Source organism: Fimicolochytrium jonesii (genome assembly GCF_025526975.1).
Source record: "Fimicolochytrium jonesii strain JEL569 chromosome Unknown EV422scaffold_11, whole genome shotgun sequence".
NCBI classification, from domain to species: Eukaryota; Fungi; Chytridiomycota; class Chytridiomycetes; order Spizellomycetales; family Powellomycetaceae; genus Fimicolochytrium; species Fimicolochytrium jonesii.
This window is the reverse complement of record NW_026515678.1, coordinates 239,363-264,578: the sequence shown is the minus strand read 5'-3', so window position 1 is coordinate 264,578 and position 25,216 is coordinate 239,363. Positions and strand designations below refer to the sequence as shown.

Below are 25,216 nucleotides of genomic sequence, written 5' to 3'. Positions count from 1 at the left end.
AAGTCACCGGCCGGCTGCCACAACGTTGTCGGCGACATCTTGACCAACATCCTTGACATTGCGAGCACATCCACTGCAACCCCAAAACTTCTGACATACCTCACAACACTCGGGACACCTTCCAGATAGTCCAGAGATCGCGCTCACAGCTTACTGAGGCCTGTAGAGTAGTGTACCCATCTTCTTTGCGCAATGGCCAACGCAATGGCCACCCCATTGCCTGACCTTGTCCCGGAGGACTACGACGATATGGACATCGCAGACCACATATTTGAACTACTGTTTGGCGAAGATGACCAGCTTCCGCTTCCCGAGCCCCTCCAAAAAGTTGTGGAGTATCAATACGACCCCAACGCAAACCACCCTCCCCGAGTTCCCGACGCCCCCATTCCAAGCGATTGGAGGATTATCGACTTGACCCCGTTGAACCTCCCACCTCTGACGATGAGGAGAGGAACACCACCCCTACAAAACCCCGCCGTTCCAACCTTTCCCCAGCGGTCCGCGAGCGCATTATCGGCATGCATCTTGGTGACGGAAAACGCAGCTATGCCTCCATTGCAACAGCTCTGAACACCACAAAACGTAAGGTACACTTACTATCCAGCGTTTCAAAGACACTGGCTCTGCGCAACCGAATGCACCCACTGGCCGCCCTCGTAAATACAATGAAGACCATGTACGACGGGTCCACCAGGCCGTCAGAAAGAACAACCGTGAAAACCTCGACACTATCCAACGCATCATTGAAGATGATGACGGTATCCGCTACCCAGTCCGATCATTGCAACGCCTGATCCAGCGGGCTGAGCTCTTCAAGTTCAAAGCAGCTCGGAAACCACTCCTCGACGCTCGGAAGACAGGCCTTCGCTTGGCCTGGACGCAGGAAAGGTTGCACTGGGATGACGACATGTGGAAGAACGTCATTTTCTCGGATGAATCTTCATTCTCCCTGTACTCTTCAACCCGCGTCGTGATTTGGCGTGAACGTGGCGATGATGCAAAGTACCGGGCGGAGAACCTAGTTCCAAAGGTGCAGAAGAACGGTGGAAGCCTGGCAATTTACGCCTTACGGACTCTCCTTGTTGCTCCCACAATTCGAAAATCACCTATATTTGACTAGCGACTTGCGGGAGGGGAAATGCTGGCAGTTCGTGGATCTTCCTTTCGAACTCCCACTGGGATTGGCGGTAGTTTTAGACGGCGACATACCTTTGAAGTTCTGGGATAACGCCAAGGACAAGGCTCGCAAGAAACGGGGAGTTCGGCAGACGACAAACCGCTCACTACTCATTGATTTGCACGGTGCGAATGAGCGAGGCCGAGTTTCTCGACAAGCTTCGGCAGGTTTTCACCATGCCCCATGTTTACCCTATCTCTCACCTCGAAACCGAGATCCTGTACGGGCTGCTCAAGTTCTGCGCAGATATGGGCATCAGCTTTGATTCCGTATGCGAAGGATTGGCCGACAGCTCTCTCGATCGCATCTATGTCCAGTCGTTGAAGTTCGCCTTGGACGCCAATCCCGCGCAGTTCGCACTTCGAGAGTTCTCGGATGTCGTCAAGACCGCATGCCGCATCCACGCAGCGGGTGAGCTCGTCGAACTGACGGGGGATTGGGACGGGGCGTCGGATTTGGAAGGACCAGTCCGTATAATCCACGAAGCGGCTGTTCAATTGTCACCGCAGATGGAGGGAATGGATCGCATTGACGTTGCCGGCTTGCATGCGTATCTGTCCAGTAAGAGCCCACGTTCTCGGAGCTGTTGTCGCAACCCTTTTTCGCCCGAGTTTCGTTCCACTTGCTGGGGTTCGGTGTGGAAATTGAGGACTCGCACTCGGCAGCAATCCGGATGGAGGCTATACGAGAAAAAATCGCCGATGCGTTTGAGTGGGACACAGATCTCTTTTACAAGTATAAGTTGGAGTAATAAGATGGTGCTCATTATGGTGCGCACCATCTTATTACTCCAACTTATACTTGTATGTCCACAAGCTGGCGGAGGTGTATAATGCGGGACGGCCTAGCAACCCACTCACCACTCAGGCGCTTGGGAAGTTGCTCGACGACAATGTTAAGTACCCCGGTTAGGGTTAGCGTTAGGATTAGGGTTACTAACACCCAGCCCTAACCGGCCGACTTGGTGCTTATCACGTCAAGGGTGGATTCGTTTACCACGAGAGGCACCGGCAAAGATATGGGAGGCTTTTGTCATCTAAGAACGATAGCTTCAGGCAAACCTGTGCAAATCATCTGTCATAGGGAAGGACCACTCTGCTTCACCACTCTGCTTCACCACTCTGCTTCACCACTCTGCTTCACCATGTATGTATGTATGTATGTATGTACGCCTGATGTACGCAGTGCTGACAGAACTGGAGGAACTTGTGGACAACTGGCCGCGTCGCCATTCCCGATGTTCTCGATGTGATGCACTCACACTCGGACTCGCGCTATCCGGCTTCTTCCTTTGTGGTTTAACAACTTCGCTTCTGGAAGCTCGGCTGCGTACAGGCATCCATTGCGGGTATCCAAGGGCTTTCTGGTTGCCCCGTCCATATCGTCGTCGCCGATAGACCACATATCTATCTACCCAGCGCACGCTAGGAAACAGAAACCAGGGTTACGCAGCTTCAAGCGCGCGCGATGGCACCACTGCGGACGGACTGCGACCTTAAGGAGTTGTATATGTAGACTCTAGAGTCTAGATCTAGAGTCCTCCTTCTTAGGCCCTTTTCCTTTTGGTGTGGATGCGTTGCGGACTCGAAGCTCATGCACAAACGAAGAAAACGCCTTGAGGTAGAGGAGAGGACAGAGAAAACGGGCGCCCTTCAACTTCAGAATCCGCCGTAGACCTTACCGCTGCGCATACATATGGCACCGGCCATGTTCAGATTTGTCCTCTTCAAGGATGGAACTGACCAGGAGATCCTGCGCAAGACGCTTCTGGTAACAAGGATCATGCTGATGGCGCTCTGGATGTTGGTTTTCGCCTGGTTTCTCAGAATATCAAAGGCGTACGTCTGGTCTCGTCTCGAACGGATGGGGACTGCAGACGCTCGGCTCTTGATGCCCCAAGGGGATTGCCTCAGGGCTCTGGAGACTGTATCAGAGGCGGGCGTGGTATTTGACAGTCATCTGTGCGTCTCTCATGGTAGCTTCAAACGTAGATTACCTGTCGGGTATGCTAATCGCGGCGGATATGAGGTTCTCTTATTCGTCATTGGTCGTTCGGAATAAAAGACCGTGGAATCACTCATTCTTGAAATTTTCGTAGAACAACATCTGGTTGCGGCAAAGGACTTTACTCGGAGCCCGCAATCAAAGCTCGCGGAGACGGCATCAGCCTTCAGGAATTTGATCAGCATCTAGGCGAGGTCGCCAAAGCGTACGATCAAATGCGGATCGAGGATCCTTGGTTCGTGCCGAACGTTTTCTCCTCAAGCGCTCGCTGGGCCCCACCTGTTCAAGACACGCCGGGATTCCTGTTGAGCTGCGACTATGAAGAACGCCAAGCTTTCATAAGCGTCAACGTTAGCTTGCCCGACGTCCGTCCTCAAGCTTTCGTTGGGAGCATGAAGGACTTTGCGCGTCGCAGCCTTGGAGAGGACCTCGTTGCCGATGTTCCTGATGACCAGCTTGGCATGGAGACGGCGTGAACCCTATGACGCAGCGCATCTCTGATGGAAGTACCACCATTCCTGCGATGCTATTCCACTCCCTTGCGACATGGACTGGTCAAAATGAAGTGGGTTCACCGGTCGTCATGGTGAAAATGATGGCCGTTGCGCTCCTATTCGACGAATGGGTCACTTTCCTTCCGAAAGATGTTAAGGGTGTGGTACGTGAAGGAACCGCTTTGTTCCGTGGACACACTTGTCAGATCGTCGAAAGAGGCTTCCAATGGCCTTGGCGATTGTACATCATTTCATTCTTTGACCGATACATCAAAAACGACAAGAACACCTGCGTGGGCGAGTACACCCGCGCCTTACCGTATGGCATCATCGATGACTTGAATGGAGTCACCCACAATGAGTTGTTCAAGGACATCCGCTGCCTCGGAGGTACCACGCTCCCGACCACACTGCTGACGATGATGACCAACTTCCAAGACCCGTCACCGAACCTCATCGTCCGACAGCACGCGTGCGTTCAAGTGGGACCCGTGTCAATGATCGCCCTAGCCTTACCCCTCCTCGCCCTCCTTGTTCTCACGGCGGTCGTCCTGATACATCGGCTGCCAATATTGCATACTGCTCTGCGTCAACTTCCGGATGGCCAGCTGCAATGGGCACCCGTCGCGGTGGAGGAAGCTCACACCATGACGACGACTCCGCAAATCCGATCGGACACCTTGAAAACTCCGATCCTTATCTCCAAACAACACGCCGGTGGAGTTCGTTTGTCACATCGGACCGAAAGGCAGGCGCCTCCGCCGCAGTTCTATGCAGTGGCTGCGGCGAACCGAAGCTGGACGTATCAATCCCTGGAAATCATCGAAACTGAAGGTTGACTTCGGAACTGAACATTTTCGAGCAGGATTAGGAGGGCACCAGTATAGTTGATCGGCGGGTAGACAGAAGGCGGTCGTTTCTCTACATAGTATTCCGGTATTGCAAATGTTGCATCTTGAAACACACTCGACTTTCCTCAACCTCCTGTCGTATGTTAACGCAAACGGTCACCCTACGGCAGTGTGGTAGGAGTGTGTCCGAAATCTTTACATCAAATTGTAGTTGCTCATGACATGCTAGAGGGATAGTAATCCGAATATTCTAAATAGATTCCTGCCTGCGCAAATATCCATGATCGGTATCGTTATCGTCCGTTTCGCAGCCATTTGTGGTATGAGGTTGGGCAACCGTAGTAACCATAATATATAGATGGGGACGTTAGATAGAGGCTTTTGCCTTGATGGCACTTAGTTGATGCACATGACAAGTTTCCCCACCAGAAGGTATAGAATAGACGCAGGTGTGGCTGCGTGCGGCTACGCACGGCAGCGTGTTTTGACAGGGAGTTGACAGTACAGTGACAGACTGTCAAAGCTTCGTGATGAGGTAAGCTTATGACGTGGACGCGTCGTCCATAACACCGCCCGAAAACCCTGGATGAGCTAGAACTGTTGGTCAAGGCGGAAAGGGCTAGTTTAGACATTCGGACTTTGACAGCGCTTAACAAGAGTGTGTCACAGCGCATGGAGATGGTTATTAACGCAAAAGGGGGTTCGACCAAGACCTGAATGGATTCCATTAATTGATAACCAGGGCTTGGGAAAAACATTTGGGACATCGGCGGTGAAATGTGTGAAAATGTCGAAATAAAATTGCTAGAAACTTTTGTCACTCTACTGTATTTCAACTTTGATGAAAGCCCCAATTGGATTCAACTAGGAGGAGAGACAGCTTTTTGCTACCTGACAGTACGTCGTCTCAAGGCATGCCGGCATCAATGCTGGATGTGACCCTGGTCCTCTTAACATCCATGTCGGCCCCGGCACTTACAGAGCTGTTGGCACGTGTAAAGGACCGAATGGCGGTCACCCAATCTTGCGCACTTTGCGGGCTCTCGGCTTGAGCCTCTACCTCCCCTCTCGGCCAGCGGATTGAAAACCGATCGTCTTTCAACTCTACGGTAACTTGGTTGAGCGGCACCGCTAGAGCTCTGTCTGACTCTTCCTCATTTACAAGGACGAAGAGTGGACCGGGCTTGAGCATGATATGAGCGGTAAAATTGCGCCATTGCTTGCTGGTAATGCGGGTGGATCCGCGAACGGGCAGGCGTTCCGATTTAACTCCTGAGGGCAGAGCGGTCGGCTTGCTATCGAACCCTCGTCGATTGGCCGCGCCATCCTTAACAAACGCATCGTCGCCGGGCGTCCCCCTGTCCGCAGTCTTGTCGGAAGCTAGTCCGTAAAGGAACCTTCCGCAGAGAGCACAGTATGCAACTCCAACGGCGATAAGAACGCACGAACTCCTGATAAGGAAGGATGGCACTGGCGCCAGCGGAGTCAGATATCTTGTCAAAAGGATAATGAGAGCGCAGAACAGAATGTTGTAAATGGCGATGCCAATTGCTTTGGCCTCGTTGTATGCTGAGTAAATGTTCCGCGTAGCGAAAGCGAAATAGCAGCAGGCTAACACGAGTAGGCCGTTGTAGATAAAGACGGCGAGCATCATGGCCTCCCCTGCGCCATGATTGGATGAGGCGCATTGATAGTAATGGGTAGCGTAACGGAGGTCGTTGTGCTCGTTGGCGAGAAGCGGGAAAGCGCCGGACCAGATGAAGACAAGCAACAATTCGATAAGGAGAATGGCGCCGGATTGAGCAAGGAGCTCCGTATTGCTGGACGCGCGTCGATGGGCGATCCGGTTGTCAAAAATTCTGTACCGAAGATCTGGTTAGTCCCGTTCCTCCCTGCCAGTTTATCAGCCAGACGGCTAGATGCAAGGAGTGATTGACCATAGCAGGGGAGGTGATGAATAAAAACCTACCTATAAAGCCTCCGCAACTTGACCAGAATACCCCCCACCACCGTTCCAAATCCGACGGTCAGCAACGCCATGTACGAATTGCAAGAGACCGTCGTTGGAACTTCTACAGCATCCACGAAGATCGAGAGGAAACACACACCATGCCAGTTGCAGAGAAGGCCATGAACAAAGGTGATACTGGCTTCAGCATTTTGTTGTTACGGAATAATACGAGAGGCACTGTCGACACGGCGGTAATCACAAGCATGACCGAAGCTATGGCGATGATAACGGCAGGAGCACTCTTCTTGTATCCGATGGTTTGATCCGTCAATGTTGGTGAATCGGACGGAGATGTAGTAAGGCCTGAAGCGAACACGATGTTGGAAGTAAGGGATAGTGCCCCAGCTTCGCCAAGCGCCACCTCTACGAACTCAGAACCAACGAGATTGCGGACGTGGAACAACGCGTTTGCAGAGTCCCCGTTCGCTTGCCAGGATGCTTTCCCCATGGCGCCGGTAAAGGAAAAGTTGGTGAACTGATTGACCTTGAGTCCTTTTTCGAGCCATTTGTTGGTGGATATCTCCGTTGCAGAGTAACCGTAATCGTTCATCAGCTTCTTGAACGCGTAGGCAAATGCATACGTTGCGTCGTACCATGCGACAGCGCCGGACGGGGGGGCAACACCCCATCTTTGTGTAAACTTGGTCTCGAATCCCTTTGTTAACTGCGAGTACTCCAACGGTTCGGTCATTAGCAAACCTTGTAGGTTCGCTCGGTCTTCGTCCGTTTCGGCGGCCTTATAAACTTCAAGCAGGTTGTCCCCCTCCGATGTACACGTAATCCGATCCCACCATGCCATTCGCTTTGAGCACGCGAAACACTTTCACAGCGTCGGCCTCCCCGTTCGGGAAGAGCAGGATGATCCTTGCTCCTAGATCCTTCAGCTGGTTTACTCGGTACTCGACGCCGGCGGGATCGTCCATGTAAAAGGTGTACGACCCCAGCAACGATATGCCGTACGAATCCACGCTCGAACGTATCTTGTCCAGTAGCCCCTGCCCGTAAGATTCTTCTCCAACCAAGACGCCAATCTTCTTCCACCCCTGAGAGCGAATGAGATCGAGAACAACAAGTGCTTGAAAGTTGTCGTCGGCTACTAGGCGGAAGAAAGTTGGGAACGATGCCTTGTCGCCGAGACCGGGGCTCGTTGACCATACTGAACATTGAAAGATCTGCGTATATGCAAAGTGAGTAACAGTGGAGTTAAAGAAAAGCGAAGTAACTCGTGGCCTGGGATCTGCATGCTGCTGGATCTGGAGGTGAGGTGCGCCAATCTGACCCGTATACCTACCCCCGATGACGCGAGTGCATAGGAAAGCATTTTGCTCGCTGCCGAATATCGATCTCCTAGAACTCCATTGAACCCATTCGATAGATCCTTGATAACGTCGCGCTGGACAGTTGCGATGAGCTTGCCTAGATTTCAAACGAAATGGAATCAAAATGGGTTTCTTAGTGGAGACACCAACAAGTGCATAATTAGTGATATTGTCGCAAAAGATCATGACTATCTTTACTTCCCCGGAAGGGGAAAATGTGCGGGCATTGTATGCATTGATCCATCACGCACCGTAGTCTTGTCGATCCGGGAGAGCATCATCAATAGCTTGTACCTGAAACGGAACACTGCCGAACCACATCCCTGGGTTTGCCTGAGAAGCCAGATGACGAGGATATTATCAGTTCCAGACTGCAACCATGAGAAACTTACGGAGCGATGGAACAGCCACACCGTAATCTCCTCAGCTGCCATGCGAGCCCCGCGCATGGCCCTTTCCTCCATGCTGCTCCCGCTAACATTCCATAGCGCGAACGGTAAAGTCATCGCCAACCTGATTGTCGGAGGATCGGCACGAACACTGCGTTCGACAGAGCACACGGCCCAGACGACAAAAAGCGACGAAATGTAGCTGTGGTGCATCTTCTGGCTTGCTTGCTTCGATTCGCTTTGGGATCACTCGTCTGCACGCCGGGTATTCGGTGACAGATGCGGTTCCTTCGCCAGACAGTATCGGGACAGAGGCGAACAGTCTCTACCTTTATTGGCGCCCCGGGTGCCAGTGAGCAATACGTTTGCATGATGGGAAAGGAAAGAATTACGAAAAATCGGCCGCTGGGCTAGCGCTGATGTGATGGTGCCCGCGGGGAACCCTGCAGAGAATGCCCAGGTTGACATCACTCACTCCAGGCAGCCATCACTTAGAGTCGAGGTTGATGTTTTTTTCCAATCCACCCCTCCCGCCGTCCTCCATTAGGGCCTGCACCCTCCGCTTGGCATAATCTAACTAATAGTCTGAGTCGGTCCGAGTAATGTCTCCCTACCCACGCCGGACGGGGGAAAGAATACGTCAGACTGTCAAGGTGTCGAGGTGTCATATCCCGATCCCTGCATTTCGACGCTTCGAGCCAGGATGTAAGTCCGCCCTGATTCGGAATTGAGAAAGGCCCAGGCAGCACGGGGCAGATCCCTTCCATCGATCTCAACGAAAAACTGACGTCGTAGGGCAAAAAACTCACATCCCCTTGTACGCTTATGTTTTAAAGTTATAGAGTACGCAAAAATCTTCCAGTATAGGCCTCGAAAGAAGGCTGGTTCGGCCATCGAGTCCGTTTTGACATAAGCGACCTTTTCTTCCTCCTCTCAAGTGACAAACTTCGATTGCCTGAGGTCCGTTTTGCCGGCGCTGAGGCTTTCAGAATGAGCATCTCTATGGAGCATAAACGTTGATTTTGCACGTAATACCCAAGTTCTCTGGTGCCCTTGTATGGTGGAAAGGTAGATGAGGTACTTGACGAGCCAAAAATTCAGGGACAAGGTTTAAGGTTGTCGCAGCCGATAGGTTGAGCCGGCCGGAATGCTGCTTTCTGATAACAAGATCTCAAACCCGGTCAGAGGGGGAGGGCATTGCTCCAGGCATTGCTTAGGAACGAGTTTATGGCCATTAGGGAATGGAGCATCCTTTGGGTGTATCATCATTGATTGTCCATGACATTCTCTGCGCGCGAGTCCCGGATTATCGTCCTGAAGCTCACAGTCAGGGTCCATAAAGCTGTGCCTAACGATGCCCTGAAATAAATCAGCTATGCCCGGGATAGAGAGATAGAACCAGCCCTAACGAGGGTAGCCCTCGGTCTGAGGGCATGTTACCGACCGTTCGGCAACGCGCGGTGCCGGTGACGGGCGACGCGTAAAGTCATAGACAAAGGAGGTCTTGCCCGGTCGGCGGCGGGGACTTCAACCCACCAAATTTGGCGAAGGAAGCTAAGCGACGGGTCGGCGGAAAGACAATCGTGTTGAGGAACAGACGTTTCCTGTTATTAGGGGCGGTTCTGTCGGGAGTTTTCATCTTGCGCTCGCGATGGTGGTTGTACCGGTATGGTCAAAATTGCTTGCGTTGCTGAAGGAGTTGCCACGAGTTGCTTGTGGCTCCTCTGGTTGTTGTCCTCCCATTTCCCTGTTCCCAATGTGTGTAGTCAAGCACGATATTCATCACAAACTCCTACGAAACTCGGAAGACAGCGCTTAGACTAACCGAAGTAAGTAGGACCTTCTTTCTTTTGATTTGGGGCCCGTACGGAATGACCATGGTTGCTATCAATGTCCCCCGTCACAGCACAGCCTCCGCCTGGTTTGATATCCTGCGGTTTTATATGGCTACATCAAGGTTTGCACGTTAACATAACGGGCAAAGTATCTAGCGTAAGAGCTCGGTGCTGATTAGCCTCACTTAACGCCGGATTATAGTATGAGCGCCCCACGGGCGGGTGTCACCGCATCTTGCGTTTTTGTGGGCGTGACACAACAATCTCTCATCCCGAAGACTTTTTGCGATTTTTTGTTTCGTAGCGTTTGATTGTCTCCCACGAGCTTATAGAAGACCAGAGTCCTTGAGAAATGTGGCGAACTGCCAGCCACAGTCACCAGCCACGAGCGCACATCACGCCTGTCTAGAGATCTTGCGGCCAGTTGCGAATCGTAACCCGCAACACTACCATTGCCTGCAAAGAATATTTGAGGTCACCCACCGGGTGCACCGATATAGCGCTGGGGAGGGGCGGAAGTGGTGAGAGTAGGATCTCCGGAACCACCTTGCTCAGCTGAGTGCCCACCGCAAACCAGTTTTATCTTGATGCTCGGGTAAGCTCCTTCCACCGCGGCAAGCCTTGGGCTATGCACATATCCCCGTTCACAAACCTTCCGTTTTGAAGCATCGGGAAATGTCTACCACGGGAACGTATAAAACAGTCGGGACCCTATCAAGCCACGTACCACCAGCTCTCCGCGCTTCCTTTTAATCGCGCTATGTGCAAAATCAATTGATCCATCTTGGTTTCGCTGCGAGGCTGAGATATCTAACAACCATCAAAGCGGTTGATATTCATCAAGGGTTAAGCGTCACCCGTGCTGCACGAGCGCCGTACGTTGCAGGTGACGCTGTGACAGTCGCATACTACCAGAGGCTGGCTAAAACGGGAGAATGCAAGCGGGAACGATCTTTGAGAGTGCTAGTTTAGTCTCTTGAATGTGACAGTATGTTACCTTGTCGCTTTCTTTGAAATTGACAGGGTGCTGTCAATCACGGAGCGGAATTCTTCCCGCACATATCATCCAGCATCCCTGAACAAGGCCTCTTCGTGTCCCTATGAGCGACCGCCGCTTATAAAGCACCAACGGCTTTAGCAAGATCCACATGTTGGACTCCAATATCAAATCTGGCAGGGTGATTGGTCCGTACGGAGGAACAGATCAAATCACGTCAGTACCAAGGTATGAACTCTGAGGAAAATGGAAGCGAGACAGGGACAGGACCAACCGCAGGAGGAGAAAGGAGAGAAACAACAGGAAGAGCCTCCAGGTGAAGATCATCGACTGCACGATCGCGATCGCCAATGTGGGCAAGAGTAGTCCTTAAGAGAAAAACGATGGACCGGATTGGGCAACTGGAGATGCCACATGTGCCCCAGCGACCCGATCCGTGCTCTGCTCTGCTGGCTAGCTACGACGACACAGTAAGCGGCTTTGAAGTTCAGTCTTCGCCAAGACCTCGCCCGGGCAGGATTTTTTTTACGGAAAACAAGGGTGCTTGCTCTCCGATCCGACAACCTCTTATGTCAGACGCGGACAGAGCGGTTATCCTCCGGCAGAAACTGCCTGGGATAATAAGACCACACTAACAAAAAGCACTAGAGCGCTATCGCGAAGGACAAAGAGCGTGATAGGCCCGGTTCTTTGATGCAGCATCTGACTGAAAGGGAATATGTCGGGTTGAGAGTGAAGCTCAGGCAACCACGACCAACCCTGACAAGCAACATGTCAGGCACCAGAATACGTTGGAAGTTGCCCAACTGAGATAAATCATACGTCGAATATAAGCCGTGAGCGGGGCATTGGACCACAAATACGGCAGGTACTCTACCACGGTGAAAGGTGCATATGTTCACATGTGCTGTCCCATTACGTGCAAGCCCGTAGTGCTGAAGTTTGGTGCACTTCGACACAGCGTACAAACTCACTTGCCTCATTGCTCTATCTGTAAGACTGCAGTTCACTTAAGATTGCTGTCCTGCGTCATGCACTGTCATCCATTCCAGGCGCTGCTTTGGTCCGTCGGGGGAAAAGACGTGGCTGACGCGTTGAAGAGGCCCCGTTGTGTGTGTCAAGACGGGATCTTTGTTATTGGCTTGCTGTTCTTGCAAGAGGTAATACAGGCCTCCAAGATTCAAGGTGTCCGCCAAGCTTCAAGTCCCCAAACTCATAACGTCCTCTCGAAGTCCCCAACCTAACCCGTCCTTGCCGTCGAATTGCACAAGATCTTGCGCACTACGTTGCAAAACAGCTTCCAAACCAACACGACCATCATCCATCATGAGTTCACTTTCCGGCGACACGGTTCGACAATATGAGGCCCCTGCTCCTCCCAGAGCACCAGGAGTGCCGCAGGACCCTCCGCGGAAATTCACGGAAGGTACATTGTTATGTGTAATTGATATGCGAGTGGATGCTGTACATCAATTTAACCATTCACTTTTAGGCATCGAGCGAGACCCAGAAGTTGCAAAGTTTGCCGAATTTGGTAGAGGGCCTGTAAGCCGATTTGTGGCGAGGTGCAACTTCTCTTTAGGGAGAATTTTTACTCATACTCTTTATTCTCGTCGTCTTAGCCGGCAAGCGAGATTGCCAAGAAACAGGAATCTCAACACGAAGCTGCAGAGGATCACAAGCTCCAACCAAACTCGAAGGTGGACAACCGTGAGGCGAGGTTCCACACCGGGCGCCACAAGACGCACTGATGGTCGGTGGTGGTGATGAGCATTGATTGAAGTCGTCTTCTGTGTATAGTTTCAATGAGCGATAGTTCTCATTGTCATGTAATGTATGATTTTGAAGGTGTATTCAAGTTTGTATCTCCGGCGTGCCGGACGTCCCGAAAACACCCTATGATGCTTGCTTCGCTCCATCCTTGAGCCTCGGGGATATATGTGTATGAGTTCCCGTCGCCTGACGGTGGTGGGCTTTACGGGTCGACAGCACAAAATGGGACTGTATAACAGCGGGCCTCAACGAGATTTGTCAGACCATTAATGCAGGAAGTGTTTTTGGCGGCGTCAAGTCAGCGGGGGAGGGGGGGGGGGGGGGATCCAATGGGGAACGATTATGAAGACTGACGTCACAAAGACGGCGAGTTATGACAACTTGGCATCATCTCCTCTCCTGTATAGATCCACCGAAAACAATTCCCCAGCCGAAGTAATCGACGGTTTGCATCTCAACACAAACCATAGCAGACAAACCACCCGAACGAAAAACAAAGAAAGATAGGGAAAAAAGTTGCGACCCTCACGATGCAAGACGAAAAGGTGACCAGATCCGCTCACGGTGAGTGTCGGACGTGCTTCCCCGCAAAAACCTATCTCTCAACCTAATCAAAAAGTATTCCTCAAGGTCGGATCCACAAAGAAACGCCCATCGGCCACGAACCCTCCAGCGGCTATACCCTGCACGCGGTGCCCAGACATGACCATCTGCACGACCGTATTGCGAACCAGGCCAACGATCTCAAGAGCGCACCTAAAGAGAAGGGTCATACGGTTGTTGCGGATTTGACCGAAGCTCCGACGAGCCCGAGAAAGATTGTTGGCGTAGTGGAGAAGGATTGGGAGGAGAGGATTGAGGGTCACGATAAGAAGTGAAGGAGCTTGGATCGTCGCTGGGTGTTCGGAAGTTCTCTTTGGCCTTCTCAAGATTGGGCGGGATTGTAAATAAACCCCAAGCGACGTACCTGTTATGTTCAATCAATTACTGTCATTTTAACACCCATTTGACAGTTCCCGACACAAAAACGGCTCCCTCACAAAATCATCCCTTTTTGTGGCCATGCCATGGCGGACGGACACCAGAAGAGGCGTCTTGGCAATATACAAGCTTAGAGTCTAAAAAGTTCAAATGGAGCTCAACAAGTCAAGGGGCGTGGCCTTACGTGCCCCACACACTAGTCTTCGTCCGCATTCCTGTCCACCGCATCGCTACGAATCTAACTAACCTTCCCTCCGAATAAACGGAAGTGTATGTAGATCCAGACGGTATATCCCTCCGCTCAGTGGGAGAAGGGCCTGAAGAAAGTTTGGCTGTCTGCTCACGCGTAACAACTCGTTACGGAGGGTGTTTGCGGACTTCGTTCCCCAACGTTCGCTCGTAGCCGTCTACCGGCCCGAAAGTGAAAACACGAAGCCGAAAGGGAGCGGAATATGGTAAGCCCTATAGATCTCAGTAACATCGTTTCTCAGAATTTTACTAACCTTGTCGCCCTCGGGAACGATGGAGAACGCAAACGAATTGAAAAAGTCCCGAAGTGACACCTTCATTATGACGGCGTTCTTCACGTCGAACGTGGGCGGGTACATGTCGTCTACTACGGAAGTCATACTTGCCAACTGTCTCCGGTCCGATTTCGCAAACTAGTGAAGAGATGCGCCCCTCGTCAATGAGACATATTCTCGAGGAAGGCAGGGAATGATACTCACCCGAACAGCAACATGTTCAGGCGCCAATAGGCGCCAATAGGCGACAGCACTTCAAGTTTTCCTCAGCAAGTGCGCCAGTAAGCATACATGCTAGGTCGCGCCTAGGTATACATGTTTCCCGAAGGACGCAGTGAAGGTGGTCTTCTTTTTGTGCCCTTTCCCCATTGGGCCAAGGACTTGAAGTTCGGCGTGTTGGTCGGACTGGCTTTACAAGTTCCAGCCCAGGGATCACCAGCGAGGTGCCGCTGGGGTCGTACCACAGGAAAAAACCATGTGGAGATGGAAGCGACTTCCTCTTCCGGTGCGGCGGGACAGGTCAGTCGTCCATTCCAAAGAGCAGCAACGGATAAGAATGCTGGCCGCGTGTTGAAAGTGTTGTCGGTTGTTGGTTCCTTGAGTACGTCATGACAAACTCCTGCATCAAAACAATACAGTACCTTCTTGAGAGCGTTTGCGGCTGGAAAGCTGACCGTCTCGGACGGAAGTTCCTGATGTAAGGGCCGGGTGTTATGGACGGCCGTCCATCCCAGAAGCAAAACCTCTGCAAGAAACTTTGACAGCTTGTCACTGTCAAGTTCCCCATCGAACCGCGGAGACGCCAAGTACGCACAAACCTCCTCCTCCTCCTCTCCTTCTCGGCCACCGCAACTGCCGCTGAGCCCACAGAAACCTATCACCTTACGAAGTCACCCCCCGGCACCACACACCAACCCCAGCCATGTCCACCCGCTCAAAAGCAACCTTCGCCGCCTCCTGCATCTTCACAGCCTCCACCATCGCCGCCGTCTACTACTGGCAGGATATGAGCTTTCAGGTACACCCCTCCCCTGTCCCATGTCCTACGCTCGTCTTTACCCACCACCTAAACCCTCCACGAACGTTCTGTCTATTTGTTATGTACGACATTCGCCTAGACGAGGAGAGTAGGCCTCGTCCGCGACGACGAACGCCGCGCGCAGTGGCGCGAAAACGTCCGCGAGCTCGAGCGGCAGGAGGCGTTGAGGGAGACGTTGGAGAAGGATCAGAGTGTTCGGCAGACGGCGTAGTATTCGGGAAAAGGGAGTGTAGATAGGACGGGGAAGGGGGGGGGTTGAGGAGGACGGTGGAGTCGTGATGCGGTGCATAGGTGTCGTTGGGAACGGGGGTTTGGGCAACCGAGCGAGACTGGTTCGTAGGGGTTGCTTGGATTGATTCTCTATCAGCAGAGACCCCATCTGATGAGCGGCCGGGTGGAGTGAACACCAAATCTCGCCGCAATCAACCACAACGACCTAGCGAACCTTCTCCGGCTGGGGAGATCTCTCTGTGTACCAACTCGGCGCCACGTTCCTCAAGCTACCAGGCCACCTCCGCTGAGGAGATCTGCTCATCACTGGAATTCGACTGTATGAGCGGGAGAATACTACGATTCGCGCCTTACGTAGAGTCAGGCATAGTACCTAACCCGCCCACCGCCGGGAAAACCCGGTAGTTTTATTTACCGCGGGGGACCGTTACCGGTGGATGTGGCTAGACGGTTGATGGAGTTGCTGAGCTCCGCTCAATAGCGGTGGGGTGTGCAAGACGGGTTGAGATCAGAGGACACGCCGCATAGCTTGCGACGCGGGAAACGGGGCTCGAGGGTAACATACGTAGAAACAGTTACAGCAAAGTATGTTCTTTGCTAGCGCAAAGCAATCACAAACTGAGAGCGCCTGCACCGGTCCCTATTCGCCTTCCTTCGACGCTAGTGTATGTACATTTTCGCGCATTTACAAAGACTATATGCATCATCAGATCAAACTATCGCCCACCCTACGAGAGCACTACTACTTGCTTTTAGCGGAAGCGCCAGCTGCCCCCTTCCCAGCCGCCGTCCCCGGTTCCCTATTCCACAAGAACACGGCGGAGAACAGCACAAACCCAACCATCATGCTGAACACATTCACGTAATATGGGTATGCGGGCGTCAAGAACCTCGGGTACTGGTCATGCCTATACGGCCGCACCTGTACCGTTTCAGCGGCCTCTAGCCACGAGTACCCGTGGCGCTTGTAATCCACCTTGAACGTGAAGACGCCGTAGTGATCGGGTAAACGGAATTGCGTGGCAAGGGTGGCGTAGGGGTGCGGGATGCCCGGGGCGGAGGGGATGGAGCGAAGGTGGGTGCGGATGTACGGGTCAAGCATCACGGCTTCGAATTGCATGTCGGAGGGTGTGAATGGAGACCAGTTCTCGCCGGTCCATTCTGCTACTTTGATTTCGTAAACCTGCGGGGTTTTGGAAAGGATGAGCGCGTCAATATCTTTGTCTCAATCACCAAAGGGAATGTATTCTGTGCCACTTACCATGTCATCCTTGATGCGGTAGATGCCGTGTTGCGCAGTTTCATTCAAACGGTGGTGGAAAGTCCCACCCACTTTCAGGACTCCCTTTTCCTGGAAAGCCCACTTTCCAAGCTCCGTCACAAAGTCCGCATTGCCGCTCTGCCTGTCTCCAACCTTCTTGTCGATGAACTCATCAGAAAACATATCCACGCTGCCCGCAAACACCACCCTCGCATTGTTGCGCGCTTGCAACCCAGATACAAGGACAAGGCCATTCCCGACCAGTGGTCCTCCCTCCAACGGCTCGTCGTCGTCTTTCAAATACGAGTACGTGGTAGGTGCGCCGATCAAGATCGGTTGCATCAACGGATTCTTGCCCGTTAGTCTGTGCCCAACACCCCGGAATAGTACAGGTCCACCGTTCCTCACTGCCGCTGAGACGGCTTTGATGTTTTTGTCGGGGAAGGAGGAAGCGGCGATGAGGGTAGGATCTTCGTCCACAGCGTTGAAGTGGTCGATCACGGCCGTCCCGGAGTCATCGAAGTCCGCCGAGAACTCGTACGCCACATCGCGCACGGCTTCGGTGATAGAGGAGGATGTCGCGAGAAGTACGTTGCCACCTTTGTTGACAAAGTCAATTACGTGCGAGATAGAGAGCTCGCCCCCTAATGCTGCAGAGGAGACGGGTGTAGTGTCAGCGTATTGTACGCAGCTGTATACGAAGCGAGTGTAATGGACTACTCACATTTAACTTGTGGCGCGAGGACCAGGAAATGGTCATACGCCAGCTCGTCAAACGCCACAAGGTTAAACTGCGATTCCGAAGCCGACTTGTACACGAGATTGTGTCCGCGTTCTGTTTGCACGATTCCGAATTGGGAGGGGAGCGTTAGCACTGGTTAAATTCGCGGTGCATCTTCCCGCAAACGCAAAATAGGATTGGGCCCATGCACGACAAAGATCCCCGGCTCGCTTCTCGACGAGAAGTCTCATTGTCACTCTGACTATCGCTTCCAGAGTGGACGCACTGGTCACTCGCACTGCCTCCTACGCTCGTCGTCCGCCTTCATCTTCCCACCCGCAATGTGAACGCGCCAAAGACTCGAACCATTTTCCATCCATGAACAACGCTTATAGCCAACCCTCTGCGAACTTCCGATACCTACCTTCCAACCCCTTCAAGAATTTCCCATACGTATCCTTCTTGGCCACATCCTCAAGCACGACAAGAGTGCGTGATCCAAAAGCGGGTTTAGCGAGAGCCGATGGGGTTGTTGATATCAGGGCAACGAGAGCTGCCCAGAGGGCGAGCAGTTCCCACCGCGCCATGGTGGTGCTGAGTTGCGGAGCGAAGCGTAGGAGGGTGTGCGGTGGTCGGCGCTGTCGTGAGACCTTTGGCGACAGTTGGGGGATGGGAGGCGGCTGCGGTGATCTCCGAAGGGGGATGTTGAAAGCGACGGGACTCGAGGGAGGCGGGCTGGATGGGAATATAACGCGCACAAGTCACGTGACCGGGAAATGAATTGCGACGTTCGTTCTGGGAAGGCACAGGCACTTACAGTACTTGGTTGCGTTCAACTGGCAACTGGGTTGAGTTCGGGGGCAATCGCAACACGGGCAGCAACGGCATCCCCAGCAGCACCCACCAACCCCACACACTACTACATCAAGTCCAACCGGAACGACCTCGCTACCGTCTGCCTTTACTCTCCCGGCACAGATTTCGACCCCGATACGTTGCAGCAACCGATTTAGTCCCCCGGCGTGATCTTCTCCAGCACCCAGCACAATGACCACCAACTACAGCCATTTCCTACGGGAACTATCCAAAGTCAGCGCATACGCACCACGGGTGAGTCGGGGAAACCTGGACGGGAAACCTGGAAAGGGATTGCCCGTATCTAATACTCACTGTTCTTGTTCTCGCTTAGGGAAAAGCACCCAAACTCTACAACTACCACCAATACATCCCGCACCCCTTCGCCCAACAACCATCACCGACCTCAGCAGCAGCAACAGCAACCTCCGTCAAAGCACTCATGCAGACCCCACTCCGTTTGCGATCGGAGCGGTATGCCCGCTCGGGACGGTACGGGCCGGGCGTCGTGCTGAAGGTCGCCGAGACGCACACACCGGAGGGCGAAACCGACGGGGAAGCGGCGGTGGGAGGGGGGGCGAGCACAGCCGAGTCTGATGCGGTGGGCCCATCGTCCGCACCACAATCGACAGAACAGGTCCTGACAGCCAGCATCCCGAACGTTCCGCGCACCGCCGAATACCTCACCGATATCCCCCTCCCGGCCGTGCTGACCCGTCACATCCACATGCCGTCGCCGACGCTGCAGAACGGAAACGCTGTCGGGAAAATCACCGGGTTCCGTATCGAAGTGACAGGGCGACGGGGAAACCGATCTGCGACTCAGCGGTACGGATATGGCCGGCTTGGGTCGGGAAGTGTCGCGGACTCGTATGTCGATTTTGCAAAGAGTCTGTTGGTGAATAAGAAGGGTAGTACGGGAGTTAAGGTGTGGATTGGGTATGGGCGGTAGTTAGTGACGGGAGACGCAGAGGCTGGAATAGGGGATGGAGTGCCGGAGTGCCTGTGCGGCCCGCATATCGTATGTATTGGATGTGCATGAAAAGCTCGGAACCTTTATAGATTTAACTCCCGTTTGGGGAGAACGTCCGCATGACGGAAACACAATGAATTAATTGCCTTTGCCTTCCCAATCAGGCCAAATCTGGCTGTTGAGCTATGTTCTTGATACATGTACAGTTGGTCTTTTTTTTACAAAGCGACGCCTTTGCCCTTATCATCCGGCTTCACTGTTGCCGGTTCCGTTGCGGAAGATGAGGCGGGCCTAGCTACTGGCGCGGGTTCTTCAGGTCCCGCGGCCGCCGAAGATGATGGCGAGGCATGAGACTTGCCAACCCCGACTCCCGTCCCAAACGATGATGATGAAAACCCTCCACTGGCCTCCCCTCCCGCTCCCGCTCCCACCCCACTCGCCCCGGAGCCCGCTGCCATCTTCGGCGGCGGAATCAACGTCGAAATCTGCGTCAACTGGGTGATGATCCCCGTGATCTGGCTCTGAACACTCTGCAGGGCTCTGATCCGTGCGCTGATGGCCTCGCGCGATTGGCCGTCCATGTCGCGGAGCTGCGCGTCGGTTAGGTGGTCGAGGGTTTGTATTTGGGGTGCTGGTTCGTTTGGAGTCGGGTGGATGTTGTGGTTAGCAATACAGTCCAATCATTGTGGATGAGATAACCCAGAAACATCGCAAAACACACCTTGCAAAGCCCCAAGATTAGCCCCACTCAGCGGTATAAGCGGCGTGAGCGTGATCGGGTACATAACCCCCGGCGCACCCACATGCGGCGGTGGCGGGAATGCCGTATTCAGCGGGGTGGGGAGACTTCTCACCGGCACCGCCGTCGCGCCTGGTGCACTGCTACTCCCCGCCGGCTGCTGTGGTGGTTGCGGTGGTTGTGGTGGCGGGGCAGCACCCGCGAGACCATGGAACATCCCTCCCGCGAATTGTTGTTGGTGTTGGCGGAGGAAGGCTTGGAAGTCGGCATTGGGGAGGGCTGGTGCCCCTCCTGCTGCTGCTGGTGGTTGTTGTTGGGCTGCTGCTGCTGCTGCGGCGTTGGCGGGTGCAGTTGGTGGAGGTGTGGCTGTCGAAATATGTGCATTGTACAATTTAGCAAACTTTCCGCGTCCTTGAGCGGATGCGGATTTTTGCAAGCAAAGAAATAACACTCACGTTGCTCCAACACCGACCGCCGACACGTCGGACAACTCTGCTGCCTCTCCAACCAGCTCTTCAGACAATGAAAGTGAAAAATATGTCCACAGTTCAGTTTCTTAGGGGTGTCTGGGTGTCCCGCCGGCCGTCTATTTGACGCCCCCGCCGCATCCTGCTGTGGTGGCACCGGAGCCGCTCCACCCGCCCCACCCGCCGCCGCCGCCGCTGGTGCTGCTTGCTGGGCAGCAACCTCCATCTCCTCCCTACAAATGATACACACACGATCCGTCCCATTGAGATCCTCGACGGTCGCATCGGGGTATCGCTCGTTCATGTTGGCGGTGGCGCGGCGGTACTGGATGAGATCGCGACATCGGTTGACAAAACTGCGGAGGGTCATGTAGAGATCGCGGACGATATGCAGGGGGAGACTGTAGTAGTACACGACGATGGCGAAGAAGCAGATGTAGGTTACGAGTTTCTCAAAGTCTACCGTGGATGGGGCAGTGTTAACATCCATGTTGACGCGTGGTGCAACGACATGCTGCGGTAGCTTACCATGCAGCAAATCGACATAGAATATGTACATCGATTTCTCTTCCCATGGCGTATCCCTCCGCAGATCGTAAGAGTGCAGCAGATACTTCACGAAGGTCGATAATATCAGCGATAGCAGGATCGTATACTACATCGTTCAAGGGGAGAGTATATATCAGTAGCGCATTCACATATATCAACTTCCCACATCGCTTCCCGACGTGGATACCCACCTCGAATCCAAAGATGATCATCATGCTCGCCCCACGCGTCGTCGTATGTTGTACGGAATACAGGACCATTATCAGGTCGACCACAGTAAGCAACGCCATCATGATCTGCATCCGCAAATGCCATCCAAGCGACGGGTTCGGTGATTGCTCCATCTATACGTGGAAAGAACTTTTCACGTCAGAACCCGTTCCATCATTCTTCGAAGAAACCCCAGATTGCAGAACGTACAAAGTCAACCCGGTCCTGGCTCAGCCAATGGAAGATCTTTACGAGTAACAGCATCGCAAACAGAACGATGAACCGCACATCGAACTGGTCGCGGAAGATGGTCATGGCTAAACAGGTCTCGGTGACTGCGAACCATGATCGTTCGTAGAGATGCTGGATAGTGGGATGGATGGAAGGGTTGTGTGAGGCGATGCGAATCCCGCCCAGCCCCCCTGTCGGTAGCTATCCTCAGAGTATGATGTACGGTCGTACCTCTACTTCCAACGCTCGCAGCCGACCAAAGAATAGTCGTTGCAGCGCTCGCCCCGCCAGGACCGTCACATACAGACCCATATTTAACAGAACCTGTATAAGACCGTGAAGGACATGTCAGTCAATATCGCCAGGCAGACTCGTAGCCTTTGGAAAAGCGGGCTTTCGAAAACACACCATAAGACTAGAGCTAGATCTCGTCAAGTGGATGGCGGCGGTGAAAAACTGCCCCCGCTGCATCCATGCATTTGCGATGACGGCGCCGGTGAGGGCGACTGTCGCGCACCCGTAGAGGAGGAATCGCATCGTTCAGGGAGTTTTACCCGCGTGGATATTGTACTGGGGGTGCCCTGCCAGCGGGGCGGGTGTTTGAAGTCCAGTCTCACAGCTTGCGTGGATGGTGGAGGAGGGCTGCTTGATGGGTTTGAACGGGAAGGGGCGGATCGAAGTGACCGCCGACGTGACGCTCCTGATGAGTCACGGCAGCCCTCCGCACAACACACATCGCACACTCCTTCCGTTCTCCAAATCCACTCCAACCTACCAGACGCTGAGAGGAACACATGTTGGATGCCAATGGATTTTGGACTATGTACAGAGTGATGCACTCCAAAAGCTATGTACAGTACTGTACATACGGGGTCGCAGGCCGGTCTATCTACTCAGATAGGCCGTTGCGGAAAAAAGAAACCCATACGTCTATCCAATACTCTCTCATCCACAACCAACTAGAAAAGTCCAAAGGTGGGGATCCCAAATTTAATCCCGGGCGGCATCGTGAAGTGCTCCTTCGACACCGTCTCCGCCATCGCCTGAATGCTCCCCGACGTCGATTTGGCAGTCAACCCAGCAGGATGCACGCCGCCATTGATGATCCCCGTCGTCTCTCGCCTGCCTGCAGGCCCGGGCACAATCCCACTCCCCAACGTGCGACTACCAGACGTAGTCGACAGATGCACCGACCCAAAAGTCTGATCGTCCAATCCAGCCCAAATACTCCCCGAGGTCGAGTTGGCCGTCACCCTCGTGGACCCGGACCCGGCAGCGACAACACCGGCGAGCACAATATTCCCGCTCGTCGTTTGTGCTTCGAGGAGGGTGGTGTTGATACTGCCGTCCGATTTCCCCTTCCCTTGTCCAACTGCGATATACAAGGCTGCTATCTTGCCGGATTTGGATGAAAGATGCGCGTCAGTTGCGGCATCGGTGTGGAAGTGTTCGATGTTGCCTGACGTGGTTCTTGTCGTTAACCGGCCGGCGTAGAGGGCGGGTTTTGTGTACACGCCTCCCGACGTGGTGTTGAAGGTGAGATCGTCGAGAGCGCGGATCAACGCGGTGCTCTTGATCGTACCAGACGTCGTGTTGAACCGAGCGCTGCCCTTGACGGACAAGGGCGCGGAGATTGAAATGTTGCCGGATGTAGACGTGAACCTTGCATCACCTTCCACCGTCCACGTGCCCGAAACATCGATTTTTCCAGAACTGCTCGACAGATCAACGTTCTTGCGAACAGTCAAAGGCGCCGTGGATGTGATATCCCCCGACTTTGTCGCCACCGAAACCGAAGCGAATGACCAGGGCTCGTTATCATTCAGATACACATTGCTCAGAATCGTCGAGATACCCAACGGCGGGAGGTCTTCCTGCGTGTAAGCCGGGTATGTGATGGTGGTGATGAAGGAGACATTATCTTTTGCTTCGAGACGATTAGGAATGCGGAGTTTGGCGGTGAGGGTGTCTTTCTCAGTGTCGATCGTTGCAGTGAATTTGCGAATAACGTCCGCGGGACCACTGACTTCTGTCGTCACCCTCACGTCGGTTCCTATATAGAAAGAGTGGTTGGGTGAGAGACTGGTAGGCAGTGTTGACGGATGAGCGTCGCAATCGCTTGCGGTACTCACCAGTGCCATTAGTCCTCACCCTCACAGCCCTCAACTCTGGCGCAACGTGTCCATCCCAGTGCACGTTCCCTTCCTCAGTCTCCTCAACGAAGGTGACGTTCCTCAACCCTTTGAGCGGGACACGGGCCTCCAGCGGCGTGTAGTGTTCCTGGGCGCCTCCGAGGCTCAGTTTGGAACCGAAAAGGGTGAAGCAGGAGACCATTGTTGTGTATAATGGTAGTACAGTATGTATTGCTACTTCGTAGGGTATGTTCTGTATGGTGAGCTAGACGCACATCGGGAGGGTTGGGTGTGAGTTGCTTTTATAGATGATGGGGTTGGACTCGTGGGAACAGGGAGTTCGAAAGGCTTGGCGCGGCCTCACGTCTTACGAGGAAAGCAGCAACTTGTGGAAGTTGTGGGGAACGCCCATGAGGAACGTCCACGAGGAAACCGACAGCACAAAGACGCGTGAGCCATCATGGGCGTCTGTCGCTGAGACTCCGACTGTTCCCACGACCGATGTGCGACATCCCTCATCGAATTCTTTTCATGAGGTACCCCCGCTGACGTACCCGGGGCTTTCAATGCATGCAAGAAATCTTCATGCGGGAGTAAGGTCCGACTGAGTGTCTTATCCCTGGCAAGGTGGTCGACCGAGTCTGCACTCGTTCTTCGAAACATTCTCTGGCCGTGAGCGCCGTTTCCACATCGGGCTTTGTTGATTTGACTTGTATTCCGTACAAACTGACCAGACTTTCATTCCAAAACTGGCTCGTCCTCTTTTGCTCACACCGCTCACTCACAAGAAACGGTCCCAGTCGCGCGACGGCGTGGGCATTGGGGTGTCACTCCTCAACGCTTCGCTGCCGCCTAGTCTTTGCATAGCCGCTGCCACCAGACTGACCCAATCTGTCCTCTCCTAGCGTCGCTGCTGCATGTTTAGCCGAACGCACGAATCACAACAAATCGCATGCGAAGGGTCCGGACCGTGCGCGGGGTACCTTGCCGTAGCTCCGGTGGTTTCCGCTTCACAGTGGCAGACGCCTAATTTAAACCCTAGAGCATTGGAACTGATGTCCTGCGTGGTGCATCACAGGAACACCCTCCTCCTTTCCTTCCACCTCGCCGAGACGCTTTTTTATCGCCTTTGACCATTCCAATTGCAATTTACCATGTCAATATGATATAAGCAGGGTTCATTCTCCTCCACAGATCCGTCATAGATCCGTCGGCGTCTTTCGCCGTCGCGACTTTCGCCTCGGATAGTTTACTCTGATTCCCGAAAAGTATTCTCATCATCTCATGCATGGATCGTTACTGCTACGGTATGACGGACCATGAAGGATGGGACAGGTGCGGCTATTCGATAAAACTGAGGCTCCTTGGGTTGACTATGAGCTCCTCTGGACGCAGCGACACCCTTAACTTGGCATCAAATCAGCCAATCCTGGGTTTCACTGCTGATGAT

General features: G+C 53.4%; 10 protein-coding genes across 10 annotated transcripts; 5 read left to right on the top strand and 5 right to left on the bottom strand.

Moving 5' to 3' along the window:
- Nucleotides 1–204: 204 nt before the first annotated feature.
- On the top strand, nt 205–1,217 carry EV422DRAFT_595232 (uncharacterized protein; the record flags this gene model as incomplete). Its single annotated transcript, XM_053073591.1, has 2 exons — nt 205–531; nt 608–1,217. The coding sequence occupies 2 exons, from the start codon at nt 205–207 to the stop codon at nt 1,121–1,123; spliced, it is 843 nt and encodes a 280-aa protein (XP_052925674.1). The 3' UTR covers nt 1,124–1,217.
- Nucleotides 1,218–2,887: 1,670 nt separating this feature from the next.
- On the top strand, nt 2,888–3,660 carry EV422DRAFT_567358 (uncharacterized protein; the record flags this gene model as incomplete). The annotated part of the gene is made up of 2 exons (XM_053072529.1): nt 2,888–3,018; nt 3,279–3,660. The coding sequence occupies 2 exons, from the start codon at nt 2,888–2,890 to the stop codon at nt 3,658–3,660; spliced, it is 513 nt and encodes a 170-aa protein (XP_052925673.1).
- Nucleotides 3,198–4,558, top strand: EV422DRAFT_50100 (uncharacterized protein). Its single transcript, XM_053068166.1, has 2 exons — nt 3,198–3,208; nt 3,279–4,558. Exon 2 carries the CDS (start codon nt 3,666–3,668, stop codon nt 4,515–4,517), a length of 852 nt encoding a protein of 283 aa, XP_052925672.1. The 5' UTR covers nt 3,198–3,208; nt 3,279–3,665; the 3' UTR covers nt 4,518–4,558.
- Nucleotides 4,559–4,925: 367 nt separating this feature from the next.
- On the bottom strand, nt 4,926–8,323 carry EV422DRAFT_619937 (periplasmic binding protein-like I; the record flags this gene model as incomplete). The annotated part of the gene is made up of 8 exons (XM_053074083.1): nt 4,926–4,994; nt 5,509–6,388; nt 6,499–6,601; nt 6,700–7,204; nt 7,332–7,712; nt 7,832–7,956; nt 8,111–8,192; nt 8,252–8,323. The coding sequence occupies 8 exons, from the start codon at nt 8,321–8,323 to the stop codon at nt 4,926–4,928; spliced, it is 2,217 nt and encodes a 738-aa protein (XP_052925671.1).
- A 1,956-nt stretch (nt 8,324–10,279) lies between these two features.
- EV422DRAFT_506252 (uncharacterized protein) lies at nt 10,280–11,407 on the bottom strand (the record flags this gene model as incomplete). The annotated part of the gene is made up of 4 exons (XM_053068546.1): nt 10,280–10,539; nt 10,567–10,762; nt 10,811–10,893; nt 11,305–11,407. 4 exons carry the CDS (start codon nt 11,405–11,407, stop codon nt 10,280–10,282), a joined length of 642 nt encoding a protein of 213 aa, XP_052925670.1.
- A 3,873-nt stretch (nt 11,408–15,280) lies between these two features.
- On the top strand, nt 15,281–15,608 carry EV422DRAFT_496194 (uncharacterized protein; the record flags this gene model as incomplete). The annotated part of the gene is made up of 2 exons (XM_053067857.1): nt 15,281–15,376; nt 15,477–15,608. The coding sequence occupies 2 exons, from the start codon at nt 15,281–15,283 to the stop codon at nt 15,606–15,608; spliced, it is 228 nt and encodes a 75-aa protein (XP_052925669.1).
- A 645-nt stretch (nt 15,609–16,253) lies between these two features.
- Nucleotides 16,254–18,362, bottom strand: EV422DRAFT_528799 (Dolichyl-diphosphooligosaccharide--protein glycosyltransferase subunit WBP1). Its single transcript, XM_053070303.1, has 4 exons — nt 18,035–18,362; nt 17,614–17,724; nt 16,890–17,539; nt 16,254–16,811 (listed from the first exon to the last, which is right to left on the bottom strand). Exons 1-4 carry the CDS (start codon nt 18,195–18,197, stop codon nt 16,371–16,373), a joined length of 1,365 nt encoding a protein of 454 aa, XP_052925668.1. The 5' UTR covers nt 18,198–18,362; the 3' UTR covers nt 16,254–16,370.
- A 295-nt stretch (nt 18,363–18,657) lies between these two features.
- Nucleotides 18,658–19,417, top strand: EV422DRAFT_506249 (uncharacterized protein; the record flags this gene model as incomplete). Its single annotated transcript, XM_053068545.1, has 2 exons — nt 18,658–18,720; nt 18,800–19,417. 2 exons carry the CDS (start codon nt 18,658–18,660, stop codon nt 19,415–19,417), a joined length of 681 nt encoding a protein of 226 aa, XP_052925667.1.
- Nucleotides 19,418–19,536: 119 nt separating this feature from the next.
- EV422DRAFT_50022 (uncharacterized protein) lies at nt 19,537–22,281 on the bottom strand. The gene is made up of 8 exons (XM_053068125.1): nt 22,043–22,281; nt 21,866–21,958; nt 21,614–21,766; nt 21,385–21,537; nt 21,173–21,299; nt 20,633–21,103; nt 20,160–20,543; nt 19,537–20,069 (listed from the first exon to the last, which is right to left on the bottom strand). Exons 1-8 carry the CDS (start codon nt 22,169–22,171, stop codon nt 19,657–19,659), a joined length of 1,923 nt encoding a protein of 640 aa, XP_052925666.1. The 5' UTR covers nt 22,172–22,281; the 3' UTR covers nt 19,537–19,656.
- A 147-nt stretch (nt 22,282–22,428) lies between these two features.
- On the bottom strand, nt 22,429–24,202 carry EV422DRAFT_528795 (uncharacterized protein). Its single transcript, XM_053070302.1, has 2 exons — nt 23,767–24,202; nt 22,429–23,687 (listed from the first exon to the last, which is right to left on the bottom strand). Exons 1-2 carry the CDS (start codon nt 23,966–23,968, stop codon nt 22,594–22,596), a joined length of 1,296 nt encoding a protein of 431 aa, XP_052925665.1. The 5' UTR covers nt 23,969–24,202; the 3' UTR covers nt 22,429–22,593.
- Between the last annotated feature and the right edge of the window lie 1,014 nt (nt 24,203–25,216).